We start from the raw sequence: 27,514 nt of genomic DNA on the forward strand, positions 1-27,514 counted from the left end.
GGTTGTTATGCGGAGTAAATGAATTAATACGTGTTAAAACACTATGTTGGCCGTTATTATATTGCCCCCTGGAAGACAATGTGCCACCTAGCATCTCACTAAGACTACAGACGGGATTCAGCGTGACGACCACAGAGGTGTGGAAACCTCCGGCCTTCCTAGAAGGAACACAGCCAGAACCACAGTTCTGCGGGGAGCCGGCCGCGGTGACGCATTTCCGGCCTTTGTGGTTTATCATTCTTTGGACTGCGGTTGTCAAGGATTCAGAGCCGGTATGATCTGCGCTAGGTGGCATCTCCTTTCACGGATGCCTCGGTGAGCTTTGGAGTCGGGCTACCGCTGAGGGGCTTCGGAAGGGCTGGTCTGTGCGCTGCGACCTGGACTGGGTGTGGGGATCTGGCGGCAGGGGCTTCTTGGCCAGAGATGGGCCGGGCAGATGAGGGCAGAGGATGTTGCTCCGCAGCCTGGAAGGGCCTTGTTAACCAAAAGTCAGCGTCGTTGCGCCTACCCCTTTCCCCCACCCCATGTCTATTCCTGAGCTCTTCAACCTGTCTGCCCTGTACTGATGGCACTCTGAACTTTCCCTATCTGTATCTTAGGATCCGAATAGATTCGGATATGAAGAAATGTTTGTATTTTCCGATGTCTTATTCTCTACTGTGGACTTATTTTAAAGAATAAGCAGGGATAGTTTTAAAATATGCCACAGCCTTTCTTAGTCTAATTCACATAGTATAAAGGCTCTTGCTGCTATCTAATTTTTTAGAAGAATAAATAGCATCTACTATGTACCAGCCCAGCACTGTTCTAAGCACTTTCCAAATATCTGCTTCTCATAACTCTTAACAGATAGGCACTGTTATTATGTAGACTACACCCCACCTCCCTGTCCCGCCCCTTTTTAAAATTAACATACAAGAAGAAAATGAAGTAATTTGCCTAAGGTCATAGAGCTAGTAAGGGGTGTAGGCAGGATTCAAATACAGGAAATTTGGCTCCAGAGTCCATTTTCTTAAAACCTTTGCTATGCTAACTCCACTCTGTTCCTGTATTAGCTTTACAGCTATAACCCGGGAAGTTACTTCGCTCATTTGAATCCCGTCTTTCTTTTGTACCTCAATAGTCCTGGGCTTCTAGTTAGGATTTGATTGGAGAGAATGTATCTGAAGACATCCATCTTTCACAGTGTTTCTGCAAACCTGATGAAACAGCCATTTTATTGGTTTGTGTACATGTTTCGCCTACCCATCTTGTTCTTTGAGCAATAGAAAAAGATTACAGTCTTGGCCCTAAGGGAAAGTAGCAACTATTAATTAAACCACCATTGTATCAAAATTGTACATTATGTCATTAAAAGATTAATTTGCATGTTTATATGCCAGGCTTTGTGCAAAAACACTTTCTATGCATTATCTCATTTAATATTCTCAACAAGTTGGCAAGGTAGTTTTTGACCTCATTTCATATATGAGCTTGAGGCTTAGAAAATCAGGTAACTTGCCCAAGATCACTGTGTTAAAATTCACAGATGGTAATCCCAGCACTTTGGGAGGCCGAGGTGGGCGGATTACCTGAGGTCAGGAGTTGGAGACCAGCTTGACCAATATGGTGAAACTCCATCCTACTAAAAATGAAACAATAAGCCAGGAGTGGTGGTAGGTGCCTGTAATCCCAGTTAGTCCGGAGGCTGAGGCAGGAGGATTGCTTGAACCTGGGAGGCAGAGGTTGCAAGTGAGCCGAGATCGCACCACTGCACTCCTGCCTGGGCAAAAAGAGCAAGACTCTGTCTCAAAAACATAAAAAATAAAAAAGAATAAACAACCAGATCTGCCTGTGTTCTCTACTACCTCATACTACCTTCTGCTTATCTAAGGTAAATAAAATATATGGGCTTATATCAACTCTATGTGTGCACATGTGTACATGTGTATATACGATTGCAAATGCATAGAAAAGGACACATTCCAGTCTTTAAGACTGTTTATTTCAGGGTAGTAGAACTTGGTGAAAGAATTCTATATTCCTCTCTACTTTTTGGATTTTAAAAAATGGTTCTGAAGAGAAGTAATAGTACAAGGTAAATCGTGACTGAGGGTGAAAGGTGGGACTCATACAGTACATGACATGTGAGCGGGCAGGAGGAACAGGGTGAGCTGAAATGGATAAAGAAGACTTCAGAGAGGATGTGAGATTTGAATCAAGCTGCAGAGATTGGGTAGAGTTTGAATAAGGGAAGAAGGCAAGACCAAGCTCATGGCACAGGGATGAGAAACGCCTGATTAGAATAGTGAAGAGAAAAACCTGACTGGAGGTGAGAGTTTTTGCTTGTGGAATAGAGGAAACCAAGAGTGGAGCCAGACAACAGAAGCTAAAGGTCTGACTGGTTTTAAACTGTGCTTGAGAGTTTGGGAATTCATCCAATTAGTGAGGAGCCATAGATGGTGTCAGTGGAGGTGAGGGTCATGGGATGTATGATGATAAAGGCACGTTTGTATTATGTGCTGCTTAGTCTTCACCTACGTGCCTATCCTTGTTAAAGATAATCCTTCCATGAGGATGATGGTAGATTTGGGGGTGTTGAGCTTGCTGAGGCTCTAGGAGGAACAACTTTAAAATGCAGATGCATTTTTTAAGGTAAGATTTATTATACTAATTATATACGTGGCATATACATTGAGGTTGTGATCCTGAATGGAAGATTAGGAACTCTATGTTTGTGACCAGGAGGGCAGGATTACAAAAAACTGGGGAAGCCTTTTGGAGACACTGGGTTCAAAGAACTCAGGTATGCTGGTGCAAGGATCTGGGCATTAAGGCCAGCAGATAAAAGCAAAATCAGGTGAATGAAAGCAAAAATGAACCCAGAGTATACAGAGAAAATAGGGAAATTTATATTTGGGAAACTGTGTAAAGATTTGAAACACTACATCCCAGAAATGAATTTTTCTGGGCAGAGTTCTAAGATTCAGCTGCATTGTCTTTGAATAGAAAAACTTTGACTTGAAACCAAGTGGCACAGGTGGTAAATAAGAAAAAGACATTTTTCGGACCCTAGAAGATTGAAAAAAACAAGAAAGCATGAGTGGCTGTTTCATCCTTTGAATCCATGGTATGTTTATTGAGTAATGTGAGTACATATTCTGAATTTAGCTATTTGATATTTGTACCACAAAACTTTCTTACCCTAGAACAAATTCAGCAGACCGTGTTTCAGGCCATGATGATCTCTTCCCTGGATGATTGTCATAGCATCCCTCTCTGCCTCCACTTAACCCCAAGGTCATTGACACAGCAGCTAGAGTTATGCTTTTGTTTTAAATGTAAGTAAAATTTTGTTACTGCTTGGCTCAAAAATCCCCAATGGTTTCCAAATTTCATTGAGTACAAGCTAGAGCCCTTACCACTGCCTTTCATGATCAGTTCCCAAGCTCCCTGCTTTATCTCCTGTCAATTTCCCTTTTGTTTTCTTTGCTCCAGTCATTGTTCAACTAGCTATTACTTGAAGAATCCAGGTGTGTTCCCATCTGCACAAATTTGCACTTGCAGTTCCCTTTGCATGGAACAGTCTTTCTCCAGATAGCCATGTGACTTGCTCCTCACTTCCTTCAGGTTTGTTCAACCATTGCCTTATCAAGGCCTTCCCTGACTATAAAATAGCAACCTTTCTTTCCCCTTACTCTATCTCCTTACCTTTATTTTCTCTATAGCATTTATCACTACTTCACAAATACTTAATAATTATCTGTTTCCTGTGACCCCTTTTCCTCATCCTGGCCCCTCTTTTCCCCAACAGAAGTTAGTGTTGTAGCACTGGAGACTGTAAGTTCTGAAGTCAGATTTGTTGGGTTTGAATTGCAGCTTCACTGCTTACTATCTATAACTGACTTGAACTTTGGACTAGTAACTTAAACTTTTCATATCTCAGTTTTCTCATCTGTGATATGGGGGCAATAATAGCACCTTATTCATGGTTGTTTTGAGGATTAAATGGGTTAATATATATAAAGCATCTGTAACACTACCTGGCATGTTGAAAGCACTATAAATGTCTGCTATTATTGTTATTAGGATGTAAATTCCATGAGACTAGGGACTTTGTTATAATTGCAGCTGTATCCCCAGTGCCTAGAACAGTACATGGAATATGGTAGGCTCTGAATATATATTTGCTGGTAGGCTCTGAATAAATATCTGCTAAGTGAATGAGTGGTATATGAAAAGTTATGACAGAAAAAGATAATATGGTAGTCACAGTGGTGGTGAGTCAGCACCAAGAAAAGTGGAGGAAGGCTGGGCGCAGTGACTCACACCTGTAATCCCAGCATTTTGGGAGGCTGAGGCAGGAAGATCACGAGGTCAGGAGTCTGAGACCAGCCTGGCCAACATGGTGAAGCCCCGTCTCTACTAAAAAAATACAAAAATTAACTAGGCGTGGTGGTGGGTGCCTGTAATCGCAGCTACTCGGGAGGCTGAGGCAGGAGAATCATTTGAACCTGGGAGGCAGTGAGCTGAGATCATGCTGTTGCACTCCAGCCTGGGCGACAGGGTGAAATTTCGTCTCAGAAAAAAAAAAAAAAAGTGGAGGAAAACACGAATTTGAGGATTCTGTCTTTAGAGGAAAAAAAATCCTCTGTACACTTCCTGGGGTAGTGATTACAGAAGGTAACCAAACCAAAGATGCCAGAACTTTATAGAGGGGATTATGTGTGCAGGTTATCCAGAAGGATGCTGTCCCATGCCAGTAGTTTTTTTCCCCTTTGATAAATATAACCAGTAATCACAATATGAATCTAATTTTTCTTCTGGTTGCAATGTGATCAGTGTTCACTTGTAATTTAAATACCTCATATGGTTTGGCTGTGTCCCCACCCAAATCTCATCTTGAATTATAGTTCCCAATTTCTCATAATCCCCATGTGTCATGGGAGGGACCTGGTGGGAGATGATTTAATTATGGGGGCAGGTACCTTCATGTTCTGTTCTGGTGATAGTGAGTTCTCATGAGATCTGATGGTTTTATAAGGGGCTTTTCCCCCTTTTGCTTGGCACTTTTCCTGCTGCTGAATGCAAAGAAGGACATGTTTGCTTCCCCTTCCACCATGATTGTAAGTTTCCTGAGGCCTCCCCAGCCATGCTAAACTGTGGGTCAATTAAACCTCTTTCCTTTATAAATTACCCAGTCTTGGGTATGTCTTTAGTAGCAGCATAAGAACAGACTAATAAAATACCCTATTCTTAGTTATTTAATTTCACAATGCATGTCAACACCTAAGAATAATGTAGGGTTGCTGGGCGCGGTGGCTCATGCCTGTAATCCCAGCACTTTGGGAGGCCAAGGCGGGTGGATCATCTGAGGTCAGGAGTTCGAGACCAGCCTGGCCAATATGGTACAACCCTGTCTCTACTAAAAATACAAAAATTAGCCTGGCATGGTAGCGGGCACCTGTAATCCTAGCTACTCAGGAGGCTGAGGCAGGAGAATTGCTTGAACCTAGGAGGCGGAGGTTGCAGTGAGCTGAGATTGCGCCACTGTACTCCAGCCTGGGCAAAAGAGCAAGACTCTTCCTTAAAAAAACAAAAACAAAAAACAACAAACAGAATAGTGTAGGGTTATTTTTGCAATGGATTACAATAATTTTACTTAAAATTAAAACAAATATTTTATTCTACAGGTTATTATTCATTTGTGGGTCATAAAATCTATGTGGTGTGTCACAACCCACCACATAGATTTTATAACCCACGAAATATGTTCTCAGGCTTTTTTGTTTTGTCTTTTAATGAAATAGGTTTAAAAATAATTGTATGTCACTATATAAAGCAAGGATACATAGTGTTTTGTGAAACTATTATTTTAGTTATTTGTGTATCTCATAAATGCACAAACATACACTTATATACATGTGCATGTGTGTTCTGGGTTATAATATAAAATATATCTTAATAAGAGTCCTGGTCAAAAAAGTTTGAAAGTCTGTGCTCGAAAATGGTGCTTAGGAATCACTGGGTCATCTAACTGTTTTTCTTTCAGAAAATTGTCTTCATTAATTGCTATCCTGGTTAAGATTGCTTATAAGTTTGTTTGCTTTTGTTTTTGTTTTTTTGAGACGGAGTCTCACTCCGTCGCCCAGGCTAGAGTGCAGTGGTATGATCTTGGCCCACTGGAACCTCTGCCTCCCGGGTTCAAGCAATTCTCCAGCCTCAGCCTCCTGAGTAGCTGGGATTACAGGTGTGCCACCACGCCCAGCTAATTTGTGTATTTTTTAGTAGAGACGGGGTTTTGTCATGTTGGTCAGGCTGTTCTCGAACTCCTGACCTCAGGAGTCATAGACATTTGTCTTTTTATTAGCAGTAATTTTATTTTACATAAAATTGCCCCCTCCCCACCTTCAAGTAGCTTCAAAGAGAAAAAGTTTCCAGGAAATTAAAGGGCGAGAAAAAGGTCAAATTCTACTCCTGTTTTAAAGTACTGGAACCAGTATTTCCATCATTTTAATATCTCTGAGCCTAGATCACTGCAGTCAACTACTTTCTGATTCTTTTGCCTTAGCCTTAAACCACTAGGGATATTCATTTAATCTTACAATAACATAAGAAAAATAACAACAGTGTTACCACTTTGGAGTTTACTAAGTAGCCAACTTCTTTGTGTTCATTATCCTCGTTTTATCTTTGTATCAACCTAGAAAGATAGGCAGTGTTGGTTTTAGAATTCCTGTTTTATAGATTGAAGAGACCAAGGCTCAAAACATGAAGCCCAAGACTCTGGAGGGAATACCTGCAGGATGATGTCTCAGTCCAAGACCTTCCACATTTTAAACCTAGATCTCCCTCCTCCATACCTCCTATGGCTGGAGGGACTCTGCCTCGTCTCTCTAAGTGCATTTCTTAGAATTCTTACTTGTTTTATCATCTTTACTTTCCCTCCATCCTCCATTTATTTCCCTTTTCTTCTTGATTCTTGGTGTCATCTGTGACCACTTGGGCCCAAAGTGCTTTTTTACCTTCATATAGCTAAAATTTACCCCGAATTTAGTATCTTGTTATTCAAATGGAAACCCAATATGCTCAAGCTGATTTGAGCTGTTCCAGTCAGGATGATTGAAACAGTACCTTCCTTCAGAAAATTGTAGGAGTTTTTGTTCCGTTTCTGTTTTTCTTCCTGTATTATCTGGATTCGTATTTCTAAAGTATCTATCATTAATCATGTTTCGGTGTTCCTTCATGACACAGAGTGACTGATTTTAGTGTAAATATTCCAGTCCTTCCTTGTCCTGAGGTTTTCTGCATTTTTATATTTTTTTCTTTGCAAATAATTGTCTAGATCTCGGGGTTTCCAGAAGAAAAGATCAAGGGAGAATTATCAAGAATAGATTCTTTTTCTGAATAGTTAAACCTTTGATGGCCATAACCTTGACCCTTCAGACTGCAGAGATGCAGGAACGACTTCTGGCAGTGAAGGTAAAGGAGGAAGAGGAGGAACATTCCTGTGGGCCAGAATCAGGCCTGTCAAGAAATAACCCTCATACCAGAGAGATCTTTCGTAGACGCTTCAGACAGTTCTGCTATCAGGAGACCCCTGGGCCCCGGGAGGCTCTTCGAAGACTCCAGGAGCTCTGCCATCAGTGGCTGAGACCAGAGATGCACACCAAGGAGCAGATCCTAGAGCTGCTGGTGCTGGAGCAGTTCCTGAGTATCCTGCCCGAGGAGCTCCAGGCCTGGGTCAGAGAGCACCGTCCTGTGAGTGGAGAGGAGGCAGTGACTGTGCTGGAGGATTTGGAGAGAGAGCTGGATGAACCAGGAGAGCAGGTGAGAAGATGGCAGAACAGGGTTTGTACCTGTAAAAACAAGTATGAGGTTTCAGTGCAACAAGAAAAGGTAGAGGAGGAGGATTTTTTTTTATGCCAGACTTGATCTTCTGTGGGCTTTTAATCTGTCTGCCTCTGTTTTTTTCTTTGCCAGCTTCTTGGTCCTTCTTTTCTATCCAGAGGCCCTGAGAAGGCCTTCTTGCCATGTTCTCTCTGATATTTGGTTCCCAACTGTCCTTGATTTCCACCAGGTCCTGAGCCATGCTCATGAACAGGAAGAGTTTGTAAAGGAGAAGGCAACTCCAGGAGCAGCTCAGGAGTCATCAAATGACCAATTCCAAACCTTGGAAGAGCAACTTCGGTATAATTTGCGAGAGGTGTGCCCAGTTCAGGAGATTGGTGAGGATTAGAATTTCCTCAGGGAGCCTACCTCATTCCCTGAATATTTATGAATTCAACACATTTATTTAGTGTCTGCTATATGCCAGACACTGTGTCAGGTACCAGGGATACGGTGATAAACAAGGTAGATGTGATCCCCGCTCTCATGAAGTTTACAGTCTAGTGGGAGAGGCAGACAATAAGTAAGCAGTTATAATACAGTGCATCTTTTCCCTGAGGTCTGGGTATAATAGATTGAGTGGAAAAATAAACAGAAAAAGTGGCTACTTGTCCCCTTCCACCCATTTGCCTGGCCACTTTTTTTCTTTTGTCTTTGGAAAGGTAATCTGTTATCTCTCATACTTCATGTTATCTTTCATGTTATTATTATTTTAGATGGCAAGGCTGGGACTTGGAATGTGGAGTTAGCCCCAAAGAGGGAGATTTCTCAGGAAGTGAAATCTCTTGTACAAGTTCCTGGAAAACTGAATGGTAATATTACTCAGATGCCTGAGTATGGAGCTATCTGTGACCACGAGGGCAGATTGGAAAAGCAAAGGGTGAGCTCTTCAGTGGAGAGACCCTATATCTGTAATGAATGTGGAAAAAGCTTCACCCAGAATTCCATCCTTATTGAGCACCAGAGAACACACACAGGTGAGAAGCCTTATGAATGTGACGAGTGTGGGCGGGCCTTCAGCCAGCGGTCAGGCCTATTCCAGCACCAGAGACTCCACACTGGGGAGAAGCGCTACCAGTGCAGTGTTTGTGGCAAAGCCTTCAGCCAGAATGCCGGGCTTTTCCATCACCTCAGAATTCACACTGGGGAGAAACCTTACCAGTGCAATCAGTGCAATAAGAGTTTTAGTCGACGTTCAGTCCTCATTAAGCATCAGAGAATTCACACTGGAGAGAGACCTTATGAATGTGAAGAATGTGGCAAGAACTTCATTTACCATTGCAACCTAATCCAGCATCGGAAAGTCCACCCTGTGGCTGAATCAAGCTAGCTCCTTGAAACAGGTAGGGAAAAGTATTTCTCACTTTGTCCCTGCTATGTCCTCTAGCATAGAGAGTTCAAGGGAAAGCCAGTAAAAATTCCCTTATTTTATACAGAGAAGCATAATATCTTAAATACATCTGCCAAGTTCTCTGATCAGTGACATCTACAGCTTTACGATACTGAATGTTGCCTCTTGTGTTAATTTCATCATGTATGCTGTAGACCTAGTTTCACACACATCTGTGCAAGAAGTTTTCTAAGTATATTTCAGGAAAACTTCTTCATCCTAGTTTTTAAAAACTTTAAAAAAAAAGTTTAAAATAATTCTATGTAGGCTGAGTACAAAATAATCTCAAAGGGAGTTCACTGAGTATTTAAAAATTAATTTAAAAATAATTGTAATAAAATTCATAATATAGGTTTCCTGACTTCATTCACATAAAATATGATAATTTGCTTTTTAACCTACAAAAAGGAGCAGATGAATCCTCCTATATAAATGTAGATTTATAGTAAGTTGGATTTCTGTAGATTTTTTAGTAAGTTAACCTTTAGGAACCAAGGAATTGAAGCAGCCATGTGTTATTCGCAGCTCAGTGGCTCTTTGTAACAAATATTGCTCATGATTTTAAATTTATGCAGAGGCTAAGAAACTTAGCTAAAAATCTGATATATCGCTTCAGATTTTTTATTGGAAAATATAGGCCTATGTATTTTTCCAGTAACATATAATGAGCATTTTTTGTTTTTGCCTTTTTCTCCTTTATTCAATATTTTGTATGGAAAATTTGAAACATATTCAAGATTGAAGAGAAGAAGTATGATCACTCTTTCATGTTGATTGTTTTTATAACCTCCACATTTTTCAGCATTTACTATTGATTACCACCAAGGTCATACATAAAAAAATTTCTTTCCCTTAACATTGACTTAGTAACTCTTTACAAAGCTTTATACAAGGTCCAGGAGACAAAGAAATGGAAAACCTATGGTGAAAACAATCTGGTTTGGAATACACCCAAATACCCAATACATAGCAAGTAACTTAAGAATAACAGAATCACTCTAAGGGACCTTCGAGATCATTTCTGTTTGCTCTTATTTGACAGATAAGAGAAAAGGAAGTTCTGGGAAGTAACTAAGATCATAGAGCCACTTAAAAGCAGAGCTGTAACTAGAACCCTGTCTCCTAGTTCCTAGTGTAACACTGTTTCTATTAAGCCACTGGGTGTTTATATATTTTTTATATCACCAAATAAAAATTACAACTATATGGAATTTATAGGATTTATAAGTCATTGAAGTTGCTCAACAAACCCGCCCATTTATATGTTTCAATAAATGCACAACTCCTCTATTTAATTTACACTGGAATCCAGGAAAGTCTCTTCTCACTTATTCCTCATTGGAAGCATTTTATTTATGTTTGTAATTATTATTTTTAACTTTTAAAATTTAATTTACTTAGTAGGACTTTTTAAAAAGATTCATTCTTCAACTGGTTCAAAAATCAAAATAATACAAAAGGTCTACTTTCCTAAGTAGCCATAGTACTAGTTTCTTATGTATCTTTCAGTGTTTCTTTATGTAAATATAGGCAAATACTAATGTATAATGTTATTTCTTCCATTATTCAGGAAGACGGCATATTATTTATACTCTTCTAATACCTTGCTGTTTTCATGAAAGAATATAATCTTTAGAGATGTCCACATCATAACATAGAACTTCTTCATTCTTTTTATAAGTGAATAGAATTTTATTTGTTCATACTCCATAGTTTATTTAACAAACTCCTATAGATGAAAAAACTCACTATTTTAAAATGTTACATATTCTGTTTCTTCTCCCCAGTTTAGTCCAAGTTAAGTTCCTTCTGTTCAAAAGCTAACAGTTTTCATATGAGCTAGGAAACAAGGCATGGGCAACCAGAATTGCACATATTTCTTCTACAGATAAATGGAGAAGTGATGGGTGGTATTTTTCAGTTTAGTGTATTTGGTTCTATCACATATTCTTCCACCTGACATTTCAAATTGCTTGTGTCACTCCTTAAGGCTAATTGTGGGTATTATAAAAAATCTTATACTTCCTCAAGAGTATTTTTTATTGTGTCTTGAGGTTAAATTATTTCCAAGAGAAATAGCTACAGATTATTTATTATTATTATTATTATTATTTTTCGTTTTTTTGAGGCGGAGTCTCGCTCTGTCGCCCAGGCTGGAGTGCGGTGGCACGATCTAGGCTCACTGAAGCTCTGCCTCCCGGGTTCATGCCATTCTCCCGCCTCAGCCTCCTGAGTAGCTGGGACTACAGGTGCCCGCCACCACGCCCAGCTAATTTTTCGTATTTTTAGTAGAGACGGGGTTTCACCGTGTTAGCCAGGATGGTCTCGATCTCCTGACCTCGTGATCCGCCCGCCTGGGCCTCCCAAAGTGCTGGGATTACAGGCGTGAGCCACTGCGCCCGGCCAGCTACAGATTATTAAGTGAAGTTAAGAAAAATATAGTAGACCCAAATTTGAAGTAAAATCAGCTTCTCAAGTAAATATGTATTCCACAAAGTGATGTAATAGAGATTCTATACTATTCTGAGTTTATAAATATCTTAAATGCCTCTCCATTTAAGATAATGAGAAAAGTGAAGTCCAGAGTGCTTAAGCACTTGTAGTAATCTTTCCATCTTTTATTGCCTTAAAAATTTTGTAAAGGAAACCAATTATGAACAGAGATCATTGTGAATTACATGTGGTTTCATAGACACTTACACTTGGAGCCCTGAGACCCATTGTAGGCATCTGAAAACAAGAGCAACAACAAAGTGGGTTGGAAAGAAAAAAGAACAAAATATGAGAACATAAAAAAGAATCAGACAGAAGGTAAAATTAGATGCTAAAACTCTAGATTGGGCGAAAAATGGTGACCAAAGGAAAAATAAAAAGCTAGATGCAGAGACAGAGTGTTGCCAAGAAACATGCTTCATCTTCATAATAATTATTAGAAATCTCTCATTTATCAACTGGTTCAAGTTTTTAGATATTGTTGTCTTAAGCAGCGAAAATAATCTCACTGCCTTTTACTCCTCACACTTTTTATTACTTTCCATAAAATGGAGGATAGGGAGAAAAGCATAGTCTAGAAACCACTGTGATTTTTAGATCTCTTTGAACCTATCCCCAATTTTCTATGTCAGCTGCCATTGGGCAGTGTTGAAAGCATTATTTCTTGATGATACCTGCACTAGCATCACCTGGGTTGTTTGTTTGAACTGCAGTTTTCTGAGCCCCACCCCTGAATCAGTTTCTGAGGCAGAGCCTGAGAATCTATATCTAATTAGCATATTAGTGGTCCACACACATAAGGTAACTATGTAATTGATTGTCCAATCTGGGACACTTGAAAATGAAAAGGAGTGCTGTTAATAATTATGCCAAGACAACAAGTATAAATCAGGAGGTATGGTCCCCATACTAATAACGTTTGCAATAGGCAATATTTTTTTCAACCAAGGAGATAGAAGAGACAGAGAATCAGAAAGATTACAATGTTCTGTCATGAAAGCTAAGGCAGAATATATACGAAAAGGCTGTTGGAGACTTAGGTGTAGCCACCTAGCCTAAGGTAACCCCCAGTAATCTATTGGATTAGGAAAGAAAGGATGGGATGATATGTCTGCACAAACAAAACAGAGGGCCCTCCACCCCACCCCCAATTAAGACAAACCCATTGTTAACATAGCTAGTTACCTAAGATGAAACTATTAGAGTGAATGGTTTACCAGACAAGATGGACGACGTCCTGGAAGCACAGGAGTGTTTCAGTGGTATAGGGACCGATAGAGTACAGTGTTCAACCTTATACTGTAGAAGAAAGTGAGAAGATAGAGTATTGGATCAGAAGCTTGCACTGTTAAGGCAAACAGTGAGCCATTTTAAGCAGGTAGTTGGGTGAAGGGGAAGGGGGCAGATACTGTACCAAGTAGTTTCATAATTTATCACATTCACTCCACATCATTTGTTGGCTGTGGAGAGGAGTCCTCTTGCCACTTGATGGTACCAAAGACAGCTGACCTGCCTTAAGTGTGTTAATAGATCTTCATAGCTATTCAGCAATTGCCTCAAGATCATTGACTGCGGCCGGGCGCGGTGGCTCAAGCCTGTAATCCCAGCACTTTGGGAGGCCGAGACGGGCGGATCACGAGGCCAGGAGATCGAGAGACGATCCCGGCTAACACGGTGAAACCCCGTCTCTACTAAAAAATACAAAAAACTAGCCGGGCGAGGTGGCGGGCGCCTGTAGTCCCAGCTACTCGGGAGGCTGAGGCAGGAGAACGGTGTAAACCCGGGAGGCGGAGCTTGCAGTGAGCTGAGATCCGGCCACTGCACTCCAGCCTGGGTGACAGAGCAAGACTCCGTCTCAAAAAAAAAAAAAAAAAAAAAAAGATCATTGACTGCAGGTGCAGGGGTGGAGATGGCGGTGGCCTCCCTCATCACCCCTGACTTCTGCTAATTCATTGTAGAGGGGTATATAGTCAGGGATCTATAAGCCCCAAACTTGCTAGTGGTTAAGTTACTCGTGGGGACGAGTTTATTTAAACTGGTTTAAAACAATGGAGAGCAAACCAACATCTTCCCCTCTTGTTGCCACTTTCCTCAGGTGGGTGTTGATTATTGCATTTGACCCTTGGGGGCAGAGTGAAGGTAACTGGACAATTTGTGTGGTACTGATAATACCAGACCCAGAGTTGGTTGGTTGATTTTTTTTGTTTGGAAAGCCCTTTATCTTCTGAGAGACATGACCAGTGCTGTGGGAGGAGCTCTGAGTGTGCCCGTGCCTAGACCTCCCCATCAGCCATCCCAGGAGCTTGGTTGGGCTCTAAGGTGCTCGTTGGGGCCGATTGAGGAATCTCCCTGAGGATAGAGGAAAGACCCTGATGCCTGAGACCCGGAGGACCAGGGACTTAGGGAAGGGAGGACAGGGCAGGATCCAGTGTGAGCAGCCAGGTGTCTTCAGCAGGGGAGAGAGAGAAGTCAGCCCAGACTGAGTGGCTGCTGGACACAAGATGTTACGACCCTTGTCCCCCTGAGCCTTTTTGAGGCGGCTTTTGCGCTCACAAAGGTGAGCCAGGTGGTGTGCACAAATGAACCACTGAGATTGATGGGTCCTCCAAGATTCCTAGAGAGGTGGGCAGAGGAGCCGGCCGAAGTGCGTTGAAACATGGACGTTCTTCCGGTATCCTGTGCGTTGCGGACAAAGTATTTCCTTTCCCCTAGTGAAGTGTTCAGTTTTCAGTATCCCGGGACTGTGTGTGTAGGCAGTGTGCTAGTCCTTTCTACTCATGCAAGATGCACTATACTTTCTCAGCGATCCAGAGATCATGGTACTTGGAGGGGGTGCTGTTGCCCCCTTTTCCAGGGCTTGCTCTTTTACGTAGATCCCTCAGGATCAGGATTTTGTGTTTTGTAGTCAGCTCCCCCAGACATTTCAGAGATGCAGAAAACTGAACAAAGCGCTGTACAGAGCTGGGTCTGTATGGATCATCCCCTTCTCAGATGGGGGCACAGACTTACCAGCAAGGAGGCCTCACCAGAATCCATCAGCCGAAAGGTCCTCCCGGCCAAGAGCTGGCTTCCGTATACGTTTTCTGAATCCTACGGCCGTTTTAACCTGAACAGTTTTTTCAGTTTTCATAAAAATCCCCTATACTAATGATTACGATATTGTATATCTGTAAAGGCTTAATACTTAAAGAAAAATACTTGACATGATCCCCACAATTCTGCAAAACAAAGGGAAGTGGTACGTGAATTTCTCTGGGTAAGAAAACATTCAGAGGTTAACACATTCAAGCGAGCATTTATTGAATGCCACATAATGGCCTAGGCTTTATGTTGCAAAAATGGGAATAAGCCAGATAAAAGGCATTTCTTACTGTATAGTGTAATGGGAAAGACATGTTGTCTTGAGGAAAATAAACTTCGTACATAGGGACTCTGGAGGTAGAACATTAAAGATGGTTTCCCTGAGTAGGCAATAGCAGAGCTGTCTCTGTGGACTATGAGAAGTTGGATAGCAAAGAGGAAATGGCACTTGAGGGATCGTTATAGTATGTGAAGGAGGGATCAGAAAACCATTTCAGAAAACTGCAAGTAAATGGTGGGTGCATTCCAGCCTGGGCAACAAGAGTGGCAGAGGTGGGGCAAAGAGAGTAGAGAATAACTGAAATATGCTGAGGAATTTAAAGTTTATAGAGCAGTGTGCTTTTCCATTTTCTTAATGTCACAGCACATAAAGAAAATTTGTAGGCACACTGCTAAGCAGAAGAGACTAGGCTAAGGACATCAGCCTTCCTGGCCACCCCGGTAGCTGAAGAGATCAGTATGCTGGTACTCCTATAAGCCGTTTGAAGCATGCAGTAAACTGTGGCAATGCACAGTAGCTGGGCAGTTACATGCTCTGTCTAGATTTAAGAAGAGGAGTAATGTAATCTTACTAGCTTTCTAGAAATATTCTAGAAGTGATGTGGTGAATGAATTGGAAGAGGGCAAAACTGAAAGCAAGAGAGACTAGAGACGTGCAGTTGTTAAAGAAAGAACCAAAACCATAAGTTGGTGAAAGTAAGTCAGTCACTGGCTATAGAAATAAAGAAGGTACCAAGTGGAACTGTGTTACAGATTACAGATTTAACTAGACCTGATAACTAATTAGACTGATGAAATTGAGAAAGAAAAGGTATTGAGAGCACTGCCTGTCACACACTAAGTATTATATAAGTATTTTTTAAATAAAATAAATGTAGCCAGGGATAAATAGGCAGGTTTGGATTAAATTATTCGGTAAGTGTGGCACAATTTTATAAGAGATGGCTAATATTGGAGAATAAATTGGTCACAAGGGGAAAATGATGAATTTTTGGTGGTGAGTTGAAGATGCTTGTAAGACATAAAACTGAAAGGGTCTAATGCACCACTGGACTGTAAAGGCCTGGAGCTCCAAAGAAAGATTGGGATGAGTGAATCAGGTTTAGGACTTTTCAGGTGAAAGCTGATGTCATAGAATGGTTGAGATTGCCCAGAATGAATATGGGATGAGAATAAGGCTGGATTTCAAATTAGGATACTAGACTTTTTTTGTTTTTGTTTTTGTTTTTTGACGGAATTTTGCTCTTGTTGCCCACGCAGGAGTGCAATGGCTCAACCTTGGCTCACCGCAACCTCCGCCTCCTGGGTTCAAGCAATTTGCCTGCGTCAGCCTCCCAAATAGCTAGGATTACAGGCATGCGCCACCACACCTGGCTAATTTTGTATTTTTAGTAGAGATGGGGTTTCTCCATGTTGTGAGGCTGGTCTCGAACTCCTGACCTCAGGTGATCTGCCCGCCTCAGCCTCCCAAAGTGTTGAGATTACAAGCGTGAGCCACCGTGCCCAGCTTGATACTAGACATTTTTGATAGGCAGAATAAGAGCCACGAAATAGACTAAATAATAGTCATTAGAAACATATTTAACAGGTATGTGCCACATAGCAATGTTTCAGTCAACAGCAGACCACATGTACAATAATAGTTCCATAAGATTATAATAACATATTTTTACTGTACCTTTTCTGTGTTTAGATATGTTTACATATACAAATACTTGGCTTTGTGTTATAGCTACCTACAGTATTCAGTACAGTAACATGCTGTACAGGTTTGTAGCCTAGGAGCATTAGGTTATACACTATAGCCTAGGTGTATAGTAGGCTCTACCATCTAGGTTTGTGGAAGTACAGTCTATGATATTCTCACAATGATGAAATCGCCTAAAGACACATTTCTTAGAACATAACCATGTGATTAAGCAATGCATAACTGTTCTTCCTGAGTGCCAAGCATTAGGCTAAACACTACAAAAACCAACTTATGGAAAAACAACCAGAAGAGTATATAGTATTTCTCAGAAAATTGGGAGTAGGTTAGCAGTGTTAGGTGCTGCAGGGGCATCTGGTAGGAAAAGGACTGAAAAATACCCACTGGGTTTGTGTACCAAGGGGGCCTTGTTTAATTAACTTGGGACCAATAAGTCAGATATGAGGTCCCCTGACTGGCATGCACACTATTCTAAAATTAAAAATACTTTTGGGTCAGGCACAGTGGCTCACGCCTGTAATCCCAGCACTTTGGGAGGCCAAGGTGGGTGGATCACCTGAGGTCAGGAGTTTGAGACCAGCCTGACCAACATGAAACCCCATCTCTACTAAAATACAAAATTAGCTGAGCATGGTGGCACATGCCTGTAATCTCAGCTACTTGGGTGGCTGAGTCAGGAGGATTGCTTGAACCTGCGAGGCAGAGGTTGCAGTAAGCCGAGATAGCGCCACTGCATTCCAGCCTGGGCAATGAGAGAAAAATTCTGTCTGAAGCAAACAAACAAACTTTTGAAATCATCTAGCACAATCCTTGGCACAGAGAAGTTGATTTATACAGGTATTCGTCATTTTACTTGCACTTTGCTTTACTGCACTTCACAGATACTGTGTTTTCTACAGATTGAAAGTTTGTGGCAACCCTGCATCAAGCAAGTCTGTCAACACCATTTTTCCAACATCATGTGCACACTTCGTGTTTCTGTGTCACATTTTGGTAATTGAGTATTTCAAAATTTAAAATTATTATTATATCTATTATGGTGATCTGTGATCAGTGATCTTTGATGTAATTTGCAATTGTTTTGGGGCACCACTAACCACACCCATTTAAGATGCCTAACTTAAAAGATAAATGTGGTGTGTGTTGTGACTCTTCCACCAACCAACCATTCCCCCATTTCTCTCTCCTCAGGCCTCCCTATTCCCTGAGACACAACAGTGTCAAAATGAAACCAGTTAATAACACTACAGTGGCATCTCAGTGTTCAAGTGAAAGGAAGAGTCTCACATCTCTCTCTTTAAATCAAAAGTTAGAAATGATTAAGCTTAGTGAGGAAGACATGTTGAAAGCTGAGATAGGTTGAAAGCTAGGCCTCTTGTACCAAACAGCCAGTTGTGAATGCAAAGGAAAAGTTCTTGAAGGAAGTTAAAGCCACTCCACTGAACACAGTGATAAGAAAGCAAAACAGCTTTATTGCTGATATGGAGCAAGTTTGAGTGATCTGGAAAGATCAAACCAGCCACAACATGCCGTTGAGCCACAGCGTAATCCACAGCAGGATCCTAACTCTCTTCAATTCTATGATGGCTGAGAGATGAGGAAGCTGCAGAAGAAAAGTTAGAAGCTAGCAGAGGTTGGTTCATGAGATTTAAGGAAAGAAGCTGTCTCCACAACATAACTGTGCAAAGTGAAGCAGCAAATGTTGATGTAGACACTGCAGGAAGTTATTCAGAAAACCTAGCTAAGATAGTGGATGAAGGTAGCTATACTAAAGAACAGATTTTTAATGTAGATGAAACACTTTATATTGGAAGAATATACCATCTTGGACTTCCATAACTAGAGAGAAGTCAGTGCCTGGCTTCAAAGGACAGTCTGACTTTCTTGATAGGAGCTAGTGGAGTTGGTGACTTGAAGTTGAAGCCAATGCTCATTTACTAAGCTGAAAATCCTAGAGTCCTTAAGGATCATGCTAGCTGGGCATGCTGTAATCCTAGCACACTGGGAGACCAAGTCAGGAGGATTGCTGAGCCCAGGAGTTTGAGACCAGCCTGGGCAACATGGAAAAACCCTGTCTCTACAAAAAACAAAAAAAACAAAAATTAACTAGGTGTGGTGGCACACACCTTTGCTCCCACCTACTAGGGAAGCTAAAGTGGGTGGATTGCTTGAGCCTGGGAGGCAGAGGTTGCAGTGAGCCACGATTGCACCACTGCACTCCAGCCTGGGTAATAGAGAAAGAACCTGCCCCAAACAAACAAAAAGAATCATGCTAAATCTACTCTGCCTGTGCTCTAAAAATGGAATAACAAAGCCTGGATGATAGCACATTTATTTACAACATGGTTTACTGAATATTTTAAGTCCACTGTTGAGACCTACTGCTCAAAAAAAAAAGATTCCTTTCAAAATATTACTGCTCATTGACAATGCACCAAGTTACTGAAGAGCTCTGAGGGAGATGTGCAAAAGGGTTAATATTGTTTTCATGCCTAACACAGCTAACCATTCCACAGCCCACAGATCAAGGAGTAATTGCAACTTTCAAGTCTTATTATTTAAGAAATACATTTTGTAAGGGTATAGCTACCATAGATAGTGATTCCTCTGATGGATCTGGGCAAAGTGAATTGAAAACCTTCTGGAGAGGATTCACATTCTAGATGCTATTAAGAACATTTGTGATTCACGGGAGGAGATCAAAATATCATCGTGAACAGGAGTTTGGAAGAAGTTGATTCCCATCCTCATGGATGACTTTAACAGGTTCAAGACTTCAGTGGAGGAAATAACTGTAGATATAGAGGAAATAGCAAGAGAACTAGAAGTGTAGTTCTCTTGTCTCGTCTTCTCGGAAGATGTGACAGAATTGCTGCATTCTTATGATAAAATTTGAATGGATGAGAAGTTACTTCTTATGGATGAGTAAAGAAAGTGGTTTCTTGAGATTAAATCTACTCCTGGGGAAGATGCTGTGAAATTGTTGAAATAATAGCAAAGAATTTAGAATGTCACATAAACTTAATTGATAAAGCAGTGGCAGAGTTTGAGAGGATTGACTCTAATTTTGAGAGTTCTGTGGGTAAAATGCTATTAAACAGCATTGCATATCACAGAGAAATAGTTCATGAAAGGAAGAATCAATTGATGCAGCAAACCTCAGTGTCTCATGTTTTAAGAAATTGCCACAGCCACCCGAGCTTTCAGCAGTTATCACCCTGATCAGCCATGAGTCAGCAGACATCGAGGCAAGACCCTGCAGCCTCAAAAAGATTATGACTCACTGAAGAGTTCTGCATTTTTTAGCAATAAAGTATCTTTTAATTAAGGTATGTGCATTTTTTAGACATGCTACTGCACACTTAATAGACTGTCATGTAGTGTAAACATAACTTTTATATGCACTGGAAAGGCAAAAAAATTGTATAACTCACTTTATTGCAATATTTGCTTTTTTGCAGTGGTCTAGAACCAAATCTGCAATATGTCCAATGTATGCCTGTAAATGTTAATTGACCCATCTGACATGCAATAGAAGCATGCCAAGTTGTGTGCATCACTTTTTGCACCTATTGTTTTTGTTAATCATCTGAATATTTCACTGAAGTTTCTAGATCTGAAAGCTAATAGTGTCTTATTCTTTACTCTAGAAGTAATTGAAATGTCTTTTAGTTAATTTTATGTCATTTTTTGCTTATTTATCTTTCACATAAATTTTTTTTTTACCTTCAAATCATTGCCTTGATATAGCCATTCACCTCTGAGGTAAATATGTTCCAGTTTGGAGTTGATCTTCTTTAACAATGATGTGTTATGCCTTAGCATCATCCTGAAGCATATGTACTGCTGCACTGAGCCAGTCTTCTGAGCTGTTTCACCCAGGAATGCATTCAGACCAACTGCAGAAGAACCAAAGAAGTGTCATATGGTTAAAGAATCTAGCCCACACAGAAAGGGAGCTTCTGGTCAGGAGTTCTTCAGAGAGGGTACTATGGGTATTTGCTTGGGCCTCAAGGGTCCAGCTACAGGCTCTTTGCCATCAGTGGTGGAGACCAGTGATACACAGCAAGGAGCACATCTTGGAACTACGGATCCTGACCATCCTGCCGAAGAATTCCAGGCCTGGGTATAGGAGCATCCCAGAGTATAGTGAAGAAGCTATCTGTACTAAACTTGGAGAGGAAGCCGAATGATCTGGGAGGAAAGGTAAAATGAAGAAATGTCTTATCAGATAGCAGGTATTATCTCCAGAGAGAGATAAGAGAGTTGAGATCACTTCTCTAGGGTAGTTAGAGAAAATGGCTAACATGTTATTGGCCAGAGTTATTTATTTTTTTTCTACTATGTTGAGTTTTTTTTTTTTTTTTTTTAACTTGTAGGCCCTGTGTATTTTTCCCTCTTTGTCTGTTTGTCCCTGCCCTTGCAGATAAAGGAAAACTGCTTTCTGCCCTCCCATTGTGTGTTCCACAGTAATAATGGGATTTTAAGCTCTAACTTTCAGCAAATGTCATCCTCATTAAACTCTGTCTTATTGTCCCCAGTTCCCCACCCTCCTACAGGCAACAAATAGTGTCCCAAGGCAAATACTGTATCTGGCAGCTTCATAGGACTCACCTGGAGTCTAGCTCCAGCCAGTAAAGGGTCAATTCAGCTCTGAATCTTGGGAGTTTCACATTATTAAGGAGAACATTGAGGAGGAGACAGCAAAGAAGAAGTTAGGAAATGTTGGTGTCTTTTTGTATTTCTCTAAATGAACCTCGTCATTAAAATCTCTGCCTACCTTTCATTTAATCTCTATTGCCTATTCCACTTTTAACCTGTTCCTCTAAGCATACCACTTTAACCTGGATTATGATTCTTTTCTTTCTTCACTTCTTTGCCTTAAAATTGTTTTTTGTTTTTGTTTTTAAATCCTGCTACTCTCATGTTACCTTGTATGGTTCAGTTTCTCCCTTCTAATACTGCCAACTTCCTTAACCCAGACCTCTTAGCCCAAAGACAGGAGAATGTTTTTCTATATTGAAGCCAATAGAAAACTATTAAAAGGCTACATGCAATAAATAAATTTTCAAATGTACATTTTTTAAATGAGCGTAGGAAACATAAAACTTTAGTAGGTGCATGCTTACTGGGAAAGCACGCATACGTGCTAAGATGCCATTATACTGAAAGTATTGTTTACCACTTGTTTTTCAATTTAATATTACATTATGGATATCTTTTCAAGTTACATATAATACCTATATGTAGCTGATATACATTTCACTGCAAGGGTATTGAATTATTTTGTAACTGGCCTTAGAGGATTTTCACATGGCTTCTTTTTTCTGTTTTTTTTTTTTTTAATACTACCAACTAAAAGCCATGAACTCTTTTCTTTTTCTTTTTTTCTTCACTCTGTACTATGAAAAAAGTTTAAGCATATATAAAAGTAGAATTGTACTACTTTTAATAAATCCCCATGAACCTGTCACCCAGCTTCACCATTATCAGATTATGGCCCATCTTGTTTCACTTATAACTCTACTTATATCCCATGCTTTTTTATACATATAATTTTAAAGCGTATCTGAGATATCATAGTCTTTCAAATGTAAATGTTTCAATATTTGCTGTAAAAGGTATGAATTTTAAAAATGTAAACATAATACTATTTTCATACCTAAACAATTAACAGTAATTCTTTAATATCAATTTTCTAGTTTTCTCAAAGATGTCATAAACTTTTTTTTGTTCATTTTGTTTTTTAACTTATCTGAATCAAGATCCAAGGAAGAAAACACATTGTGATGGGTTGATATGTCTCCTAAGTTTCTTTTAATGTATGGGTACCCTCTCCTGTTTTCTCTTCTGTTACAACTCACTTGTTAAAGAAAATGAAGTTGTTTGTCCTGTAGAGTTGCACACAGCATGGGTTTTGCTGTCTGCATCATGTGCTGTAGTCTACGATGTTCTGTTGTCCTCTGTATTTTCTGTAAATTGTAGTAATGTACAGGCTTGATTAAAATCAAGTTTTAAGTTTTTTTTGACCAGGTAAATTTAATGATTTTGGCAAGATAGTGTGTTCTATATGAAGCCTATATTTTCTGTTTGTCTCTTTTTCTTTGGTGTTAGCAGCTATTGATCCTCAATACCTATAGCTAATAATCCATTAGGGGTCCCAAAATGGTGACATTCTAATTGTATCCTCCTTTCTTCATTTAATAAAGCTGGAATAGTTATATAAAAAGACATTTCCCCTGGTTTTCTGTTTAGTTATCCAATGGTTTGTTTAGGAAAGGCAAGATAATTGGTTAAGTCACTCCCCAGTACCTTGCTTTTTAAATCAGTTTTCAAAACAATGAATTAGTTTGTAATCATCCTTTAAAACAGTGGCCAGTTGTTAGTAATAGTATCATTAGGAACTTGTGGATTGAAGCATTATTTGATGTTTTTCAATCCATAATACTATCCTTCCTAAAGCTCATTTATCTCCTCTTTGAGCAGTAGAAGCCTTTTCAGTTTGGCATGTGAATCCTTATGAACCTAGTCATCTTTGATGGTTTTCTTGCTGACCTGTGTGATAAGATGTACCAAGCCCATCTTACAGTTTTCCTTACATAGTCCTAGAATTAATACTTTTTCCAAGGACCTCTGATTCTGCCTAACGGGAAATGGTATTTCAAAACCAAAAATAGGGCATTAGGAGTGCTTATGGCTTAGTCAATTGGTCCTAGGCCTTTCCAGTACTCAGAGTTAGGAAAAAATTTAAAAGAAAATGTATATCATGAGTTCACATTGATAGTTCTAGTTCACATTTACTACTTCGGGTCTTAATCTCTTATCTTCATCTGTATCTCCTTTTAGAGGATTCTGAAAGGCACCAGGAATGATAGAACATCAAATAATTACTCACTTGCTGTCCCACAATATATACACAATAGCCTCATCATAAAAAAACCACAGCATTACCCACAAATATGATTACTGTAAATAGCTTAGTGGTGGCGTGTGTGTGTGTGTATACATGTTTTCTATTCTTTTTGTCCTTAAGATATATATCACTTGGGCTATACAAAAAAAAAATTACTGCTTTAAGGACGTATGAAATAATTACTCTTTTATGTGGTTATGCCACCAGTGGATATAAACGTAAGTTCAGTTTGTTGAATTTTTTTCAATGTTCAGAGAGTGGTTTTTAAAATTATTTAAAACATAAAGTTTTAGATGTTAAATCTACAAAGTAAGATATTTTCGAGGTTCTATTCTTGTTTTCTTCCTATTGCCTCCCTTACCCATCAGTAACCTTTCTGTGCTCCTTTTATGAATTATCTTTTCATTACTTGTTGTTTTAATACAAGCATATGTATGTATACACACAAATACACACACAACCCTTCCTTTTTAAATGATAGCACATTATAATTTAAGTAATAAACTCTACATATCTGTTTTATGGGAAACATTTTCTTCTGTTTTCTCTTTCTTCTGGCATATAGTTCTAAAAAGTGCTTATTTCGTGAGCAAGTGATTGAGTAAAGTATATGTGAATGAGTGAATTATGCTGACATTTTCAGTCTCTTCTTTCAGATGATTTGATCAAAATGGAGAATAAGAGTGTTCTTCCCAAGCAGAAGAAATGAAGAAATAACATGCCAACAGGAAAACACTGTCAGATTTGATGGCAGTATTCCTGAGAACTTTGTGTAGATGTCCAAATGTATGAGGAAAGACTAGGAAAATATCCAGAAAATACCACAGTGATGAATGTGGAGTAATTTTTGCTCAGAACTCTGTCCTAATTCAGCATCAGAAATTCACACTGGTGAGGATTCCTATGAATGTAACAAGTATGGGAAAGCCTTTACTCAGAAGTGTAGGCTTCATGCAAATAAGAGAATTCACACTGGAGTTAGATATATAAATGAGAAAAATATGGGAAAGCTTTCAGTGCGAACACTAGACTCATTCATCGTAAGAAAATCCATACTGGAGAGAGACCCTATAATAAATGTGATAAGTGAAACAAAGCCGTTGGCCAGTGGTCAGTCCTCAACAAGCACCAGAGGCTTCACACCAGAGAGATTTGTTACTACCAGTGTAACAAGTGTGGTAAAGTTCATAGAATTCAGCTTTTTCATCATATCAGAATCCATATTGGAGAGAAACCCTTTCAGTGTAATCAGTATAGTAAAATTTCTCTTTAACATTCATTCCTTATTCAACACCAGAGAATCCATTCAAAAGAGAACTTAGGAAGTTGATAAATATGGATGGAAAAGGCTTTGCATAATAGTTCCTCACCTGACATTGAGACTTTGTGAGTGTCCAGCATCTGAAATTGGCAAGGCAGAATTTCTTCCCACCAGACCTTGAACTTGGTTTGGATGAGAATTGGCCCTTCAAAATGGTCCCCACCAAAATCCTGTCATTTAACAGAACAAGCCATTTACTTTTTCCCCTAACCGCTAATCAAATAAAACACTTTTGTGATTCAAAGAGTGGCCTGTGGACCACCAGTTCAGTTTCGATGTTTTATTAGTTTTTCCAAAATACAGTTCTCACAAGTTTAGACTGTTGTTTAATAATACTTTTTAGTGAAAACTGAAGTTGTACATAAAATACAAATAAGAATATTAGATCATTAATGTATTTTAAATGTAGCTGCAGTGATGATAATTTGTCAAGTCAAACATGTTTAGCATTCTTTTAGGGACAGCACAGTGAATTCTTGGGCCTTCTATTCCTACCTAAGTTCTGATGTATAACATGTAGCTCCCAGCCAAGACTCCAAACAAGAAAGATGCTTTTTTTTCCCCTCTCTCTGTCTTAGAGACAGGATCTTGTTCTGTCACCCAGGCTACAGTGCAGTGGTACAATCATACAGCTCACTGTAACCTCGGACTCCTGAGCTCAAGCAGTTCTCCTGCCTCAGCCTCTTGAATAGGTAGGACTACAAGTGTATGCCAACATGCCCAGCTAATTTAAAAACATTTTGTAGATGGAGATGCACTGTATTGCCCAGGCTGGTCTTGAACTCCTGGCCTTAAGCAATCCTCTCACCTCAGCCTCCCAAAGCGCTGGTATTATAGGTATTAGTCACTGCACCTAGCTGCATCTTTATTTTTTTTTTTAATTGAGGTGTGTTAATTTTAATTTCATTAGGAAAACATTGGAGATACCCAAGCTGGTCTTCAGAGGAAGAGAATAAGCAAACTCAGATTTTGCTTATGGGCCAGGCAGATAAATGAGTGAATTAGTCCTAGAGTCAAAAAAAGTGAAAACAAAACAAGTTTTATTAATTTATTATTATTATTATTATTAATACATTTTATTAGGGGTTCAGGAAAATTGCCAAAATCCTCTTTATTGATTTTGAGTTCTACTGCAGGAGAAAGATGATCAAGTTAATTGTTCATTTTGGCTACCATAAACATAATGATCTTTTTATACTTTTGAGTATAGTGTAGAAAAGCTTACTAAGTTTTACTGCTGAATCATTTAAATAATCAACGAATAATTTTTGAAGCATCATTAATTTTAATGCCAGTCATTAAGTTATGACGTATGTATCCAGATGTGGTGGCTCATGCCTGTAATCCCAGCTACTTCAAAGGCTGAGGTGGGAGGGTCGCTTAAGTACAGGAGTTACAGGCTGCAGTGAGCTACATTTGTGCTGCTGCACTCCAGCCTGGGTGACAGAGTAAGATCCTGTATCTAAAAATAAATAAATAAATTGGCTGGGCCGCGGTGGCTCACGCCTGTAATCCCAGCACTTTGGAAGGCCAAGGCGGTCGGATCACGAGGTCAGAAGATTGAGACCATTCTGGCTAACACGGTGAAACCCCATCTCTACTAAAAATACAAAAAATTAAAAAATTAGCCGGGCGTGGTGGCAGGCACCTGTAGTACCAGCTACTCAGGAGGCTGAGGCAGGAGAATGGCATGAACCCGGGAAGCAGAGCTTGCAGTGAGCCGAGATCGTGCCACTGCACTCTAGCCTGAGCGACAAAGCGAAAAATAAACAAACAAATTATGGATATCCCATTCTCCATTATGTGCTTATTTTACATTGCATGCAGTAGCAAAACATCTCATGTACCTTATAGATATATATACCTACAGTGTGCCCACAAAAAATTAAAAATTAAAAAATTAAAAATAAATAACTTATGTAATTATACAGTGTTTCACAACTTGAAGTCAACTCTAGCACAAGGGATCCTTCAAACAAACAGGTTTTTTAAATTAACATTAAGAAAATGTTATCTTCTTAGGTATGAGGACCTTAATAGGAATCGTGATGTAAGTAAAAATGTATTAGTTATGAGACTAATTTTCCTTTAACAAACCTAGCCAAAGATCATATTCTAATTAAAGGAAGGCCTCTTTTAAAGGGAAACTCATATTTTTAATGTTAGCTATTTTTCCTAAGAGGGCAAGGCCTAGCTAAAGGGACTGCTCCTCAGATCCAGTGGATAATTATGTAGGAACACATGCCCAGTGTTGCCATGTTTTCCAAATTTGACTTTTATATATACTCTTTCTACTTTTAGTCTTCGCAGCTTTTGAAAAAAATACTTTAGACCAACAGTGTGCCTACAAGCTATTAGTTTTTCAACTCTGCTTATAAAAATGTACATTTTATCCAAAAAGCTGCTGTAATTGTTAACAGTGATATTGGGAATGTAGAGATGAGAGCCATGATACTTTTT

General features: G+C 39.6%; 1 protein-coding gene and 1 long non-coding RNA gene across 9 annotated transcripts in view; one reads left to right on the top strand and one right to left on the bottom strand.

The window, feature by feature from the left end:
* Window positions 1-21,507, bottom strand: part of LOC139363471 (uncharacterized) — a 48,461-nt gene extending 26,954 nt beyond the window's left edge. The window contains exons 1-4 of one of the 3 annotated variants that reach the window (XR_011623909.1): window positions 21,435-21,507; window positions 20,547-20,719; window positions 12,970-13,051; window positions 1,116-1,199 (exon numbers count right to left, since the gene is read on the bottom strand). This is a non-coding gene — a long non-coding RNA (uncharacterized lncRNA). Of the gene's footprint in view, window positions 1-1,115; window positions 1,200-11,866; window positions 11,990-12,937; window positions 13,052-20,546; window positions 20,720-21,434 lie in introns of those variants that run through there. The other 2 variants (XR_011623910.1, XR_011623911.1) reach the window with 2 other exon arrangements.
* Window positions 199-26,841, top strand: LOC105491609 (zinc finger and SCAN domain containing 23). Of its 6 annotated transcripts, XR_011623908.1 has the most exons (7): window positions 200-315; window positions 7,325-7,809; window positions 8,060-8,207; window positions 8,586-9,212; window positions 18,012-20,149; window positions 20,643-21,026; window positions 24,390-26,841. XR_011623908.1 is itself a non-coding variant. In XM_071097430.1 (5 exons), exons 2-4 carry the CDS (start codon window positions 7,402-7,404, stop codon window positions 9,197-9,199), a joined length of 1,170 nt encoding a protein of 389 aa, XP_070953531.1. In that variant the 5' UTR covers window positions 199-315; window positions 7,325-7,401; the 3' UTR covers window positions 9,200-9,212; window positions 24,390-26,841. The 6 variants fall into 6 exon arrangements, 3 of the variants coding, with proteins under 3 accessions (XP_070953531.1, XP_070953529.1, XP_070953528.1); XR_011623906.1 differs by lacking the exon at window positions 24,390-26,841 and having other exon boundaries at window positions 211-315; window positions 18,012-20,133; window positions 20,643-20,776; XR_011623907.1 differs by lacking the exons at window positions 200-315; window positions 24,390-26,841 and adding an exon at window positions 3,212-3,609 and having other exon boundaries at window positions 20,643-20,768.
* The last annotated feature ends 673 nt before the right edge of the window (window positions 26,842-27,514 follow it).

The sequence above is a fragment of the Macaca nemestrina genome, chromosome 5, assembly GCF_043159975.1.
Source record: "Macaca nemestrina isolate mMacNem1 chromosome 5, mMacNem.hap1, whole genome shotgun sequence".
NCBI classification, from domain to species: domain Eukaryota; kingdom Metazoa; phylum Chordata; class Mammalia; order Primates; family Cercopithecidae; genus Macaca; species Macaca nemestrina.

Coding starts and splice junctions, on each gene's coding strand:
- LOC105491609 (XM_071097430.1), top strand. CDS start 7,402: ATGGCCATAACCTTGACCCTTCAGACTGCAGAGATGCAGGAACGACTT. Junction 7,810..8,059: donor TGGATGAACCAGGAGAGCAG/GTGAGAAGATGG, acceptor GATTTCCACCAG/GTCCTGAGCCATGCTCATGA. Junction 8,208..8,585: donor GTGCCCAGTTCAGGAGATTG/GTGAGGATTAGA, acceptor TTATTATTTTAG/ATGGCAAGGCTGGGACTTGG.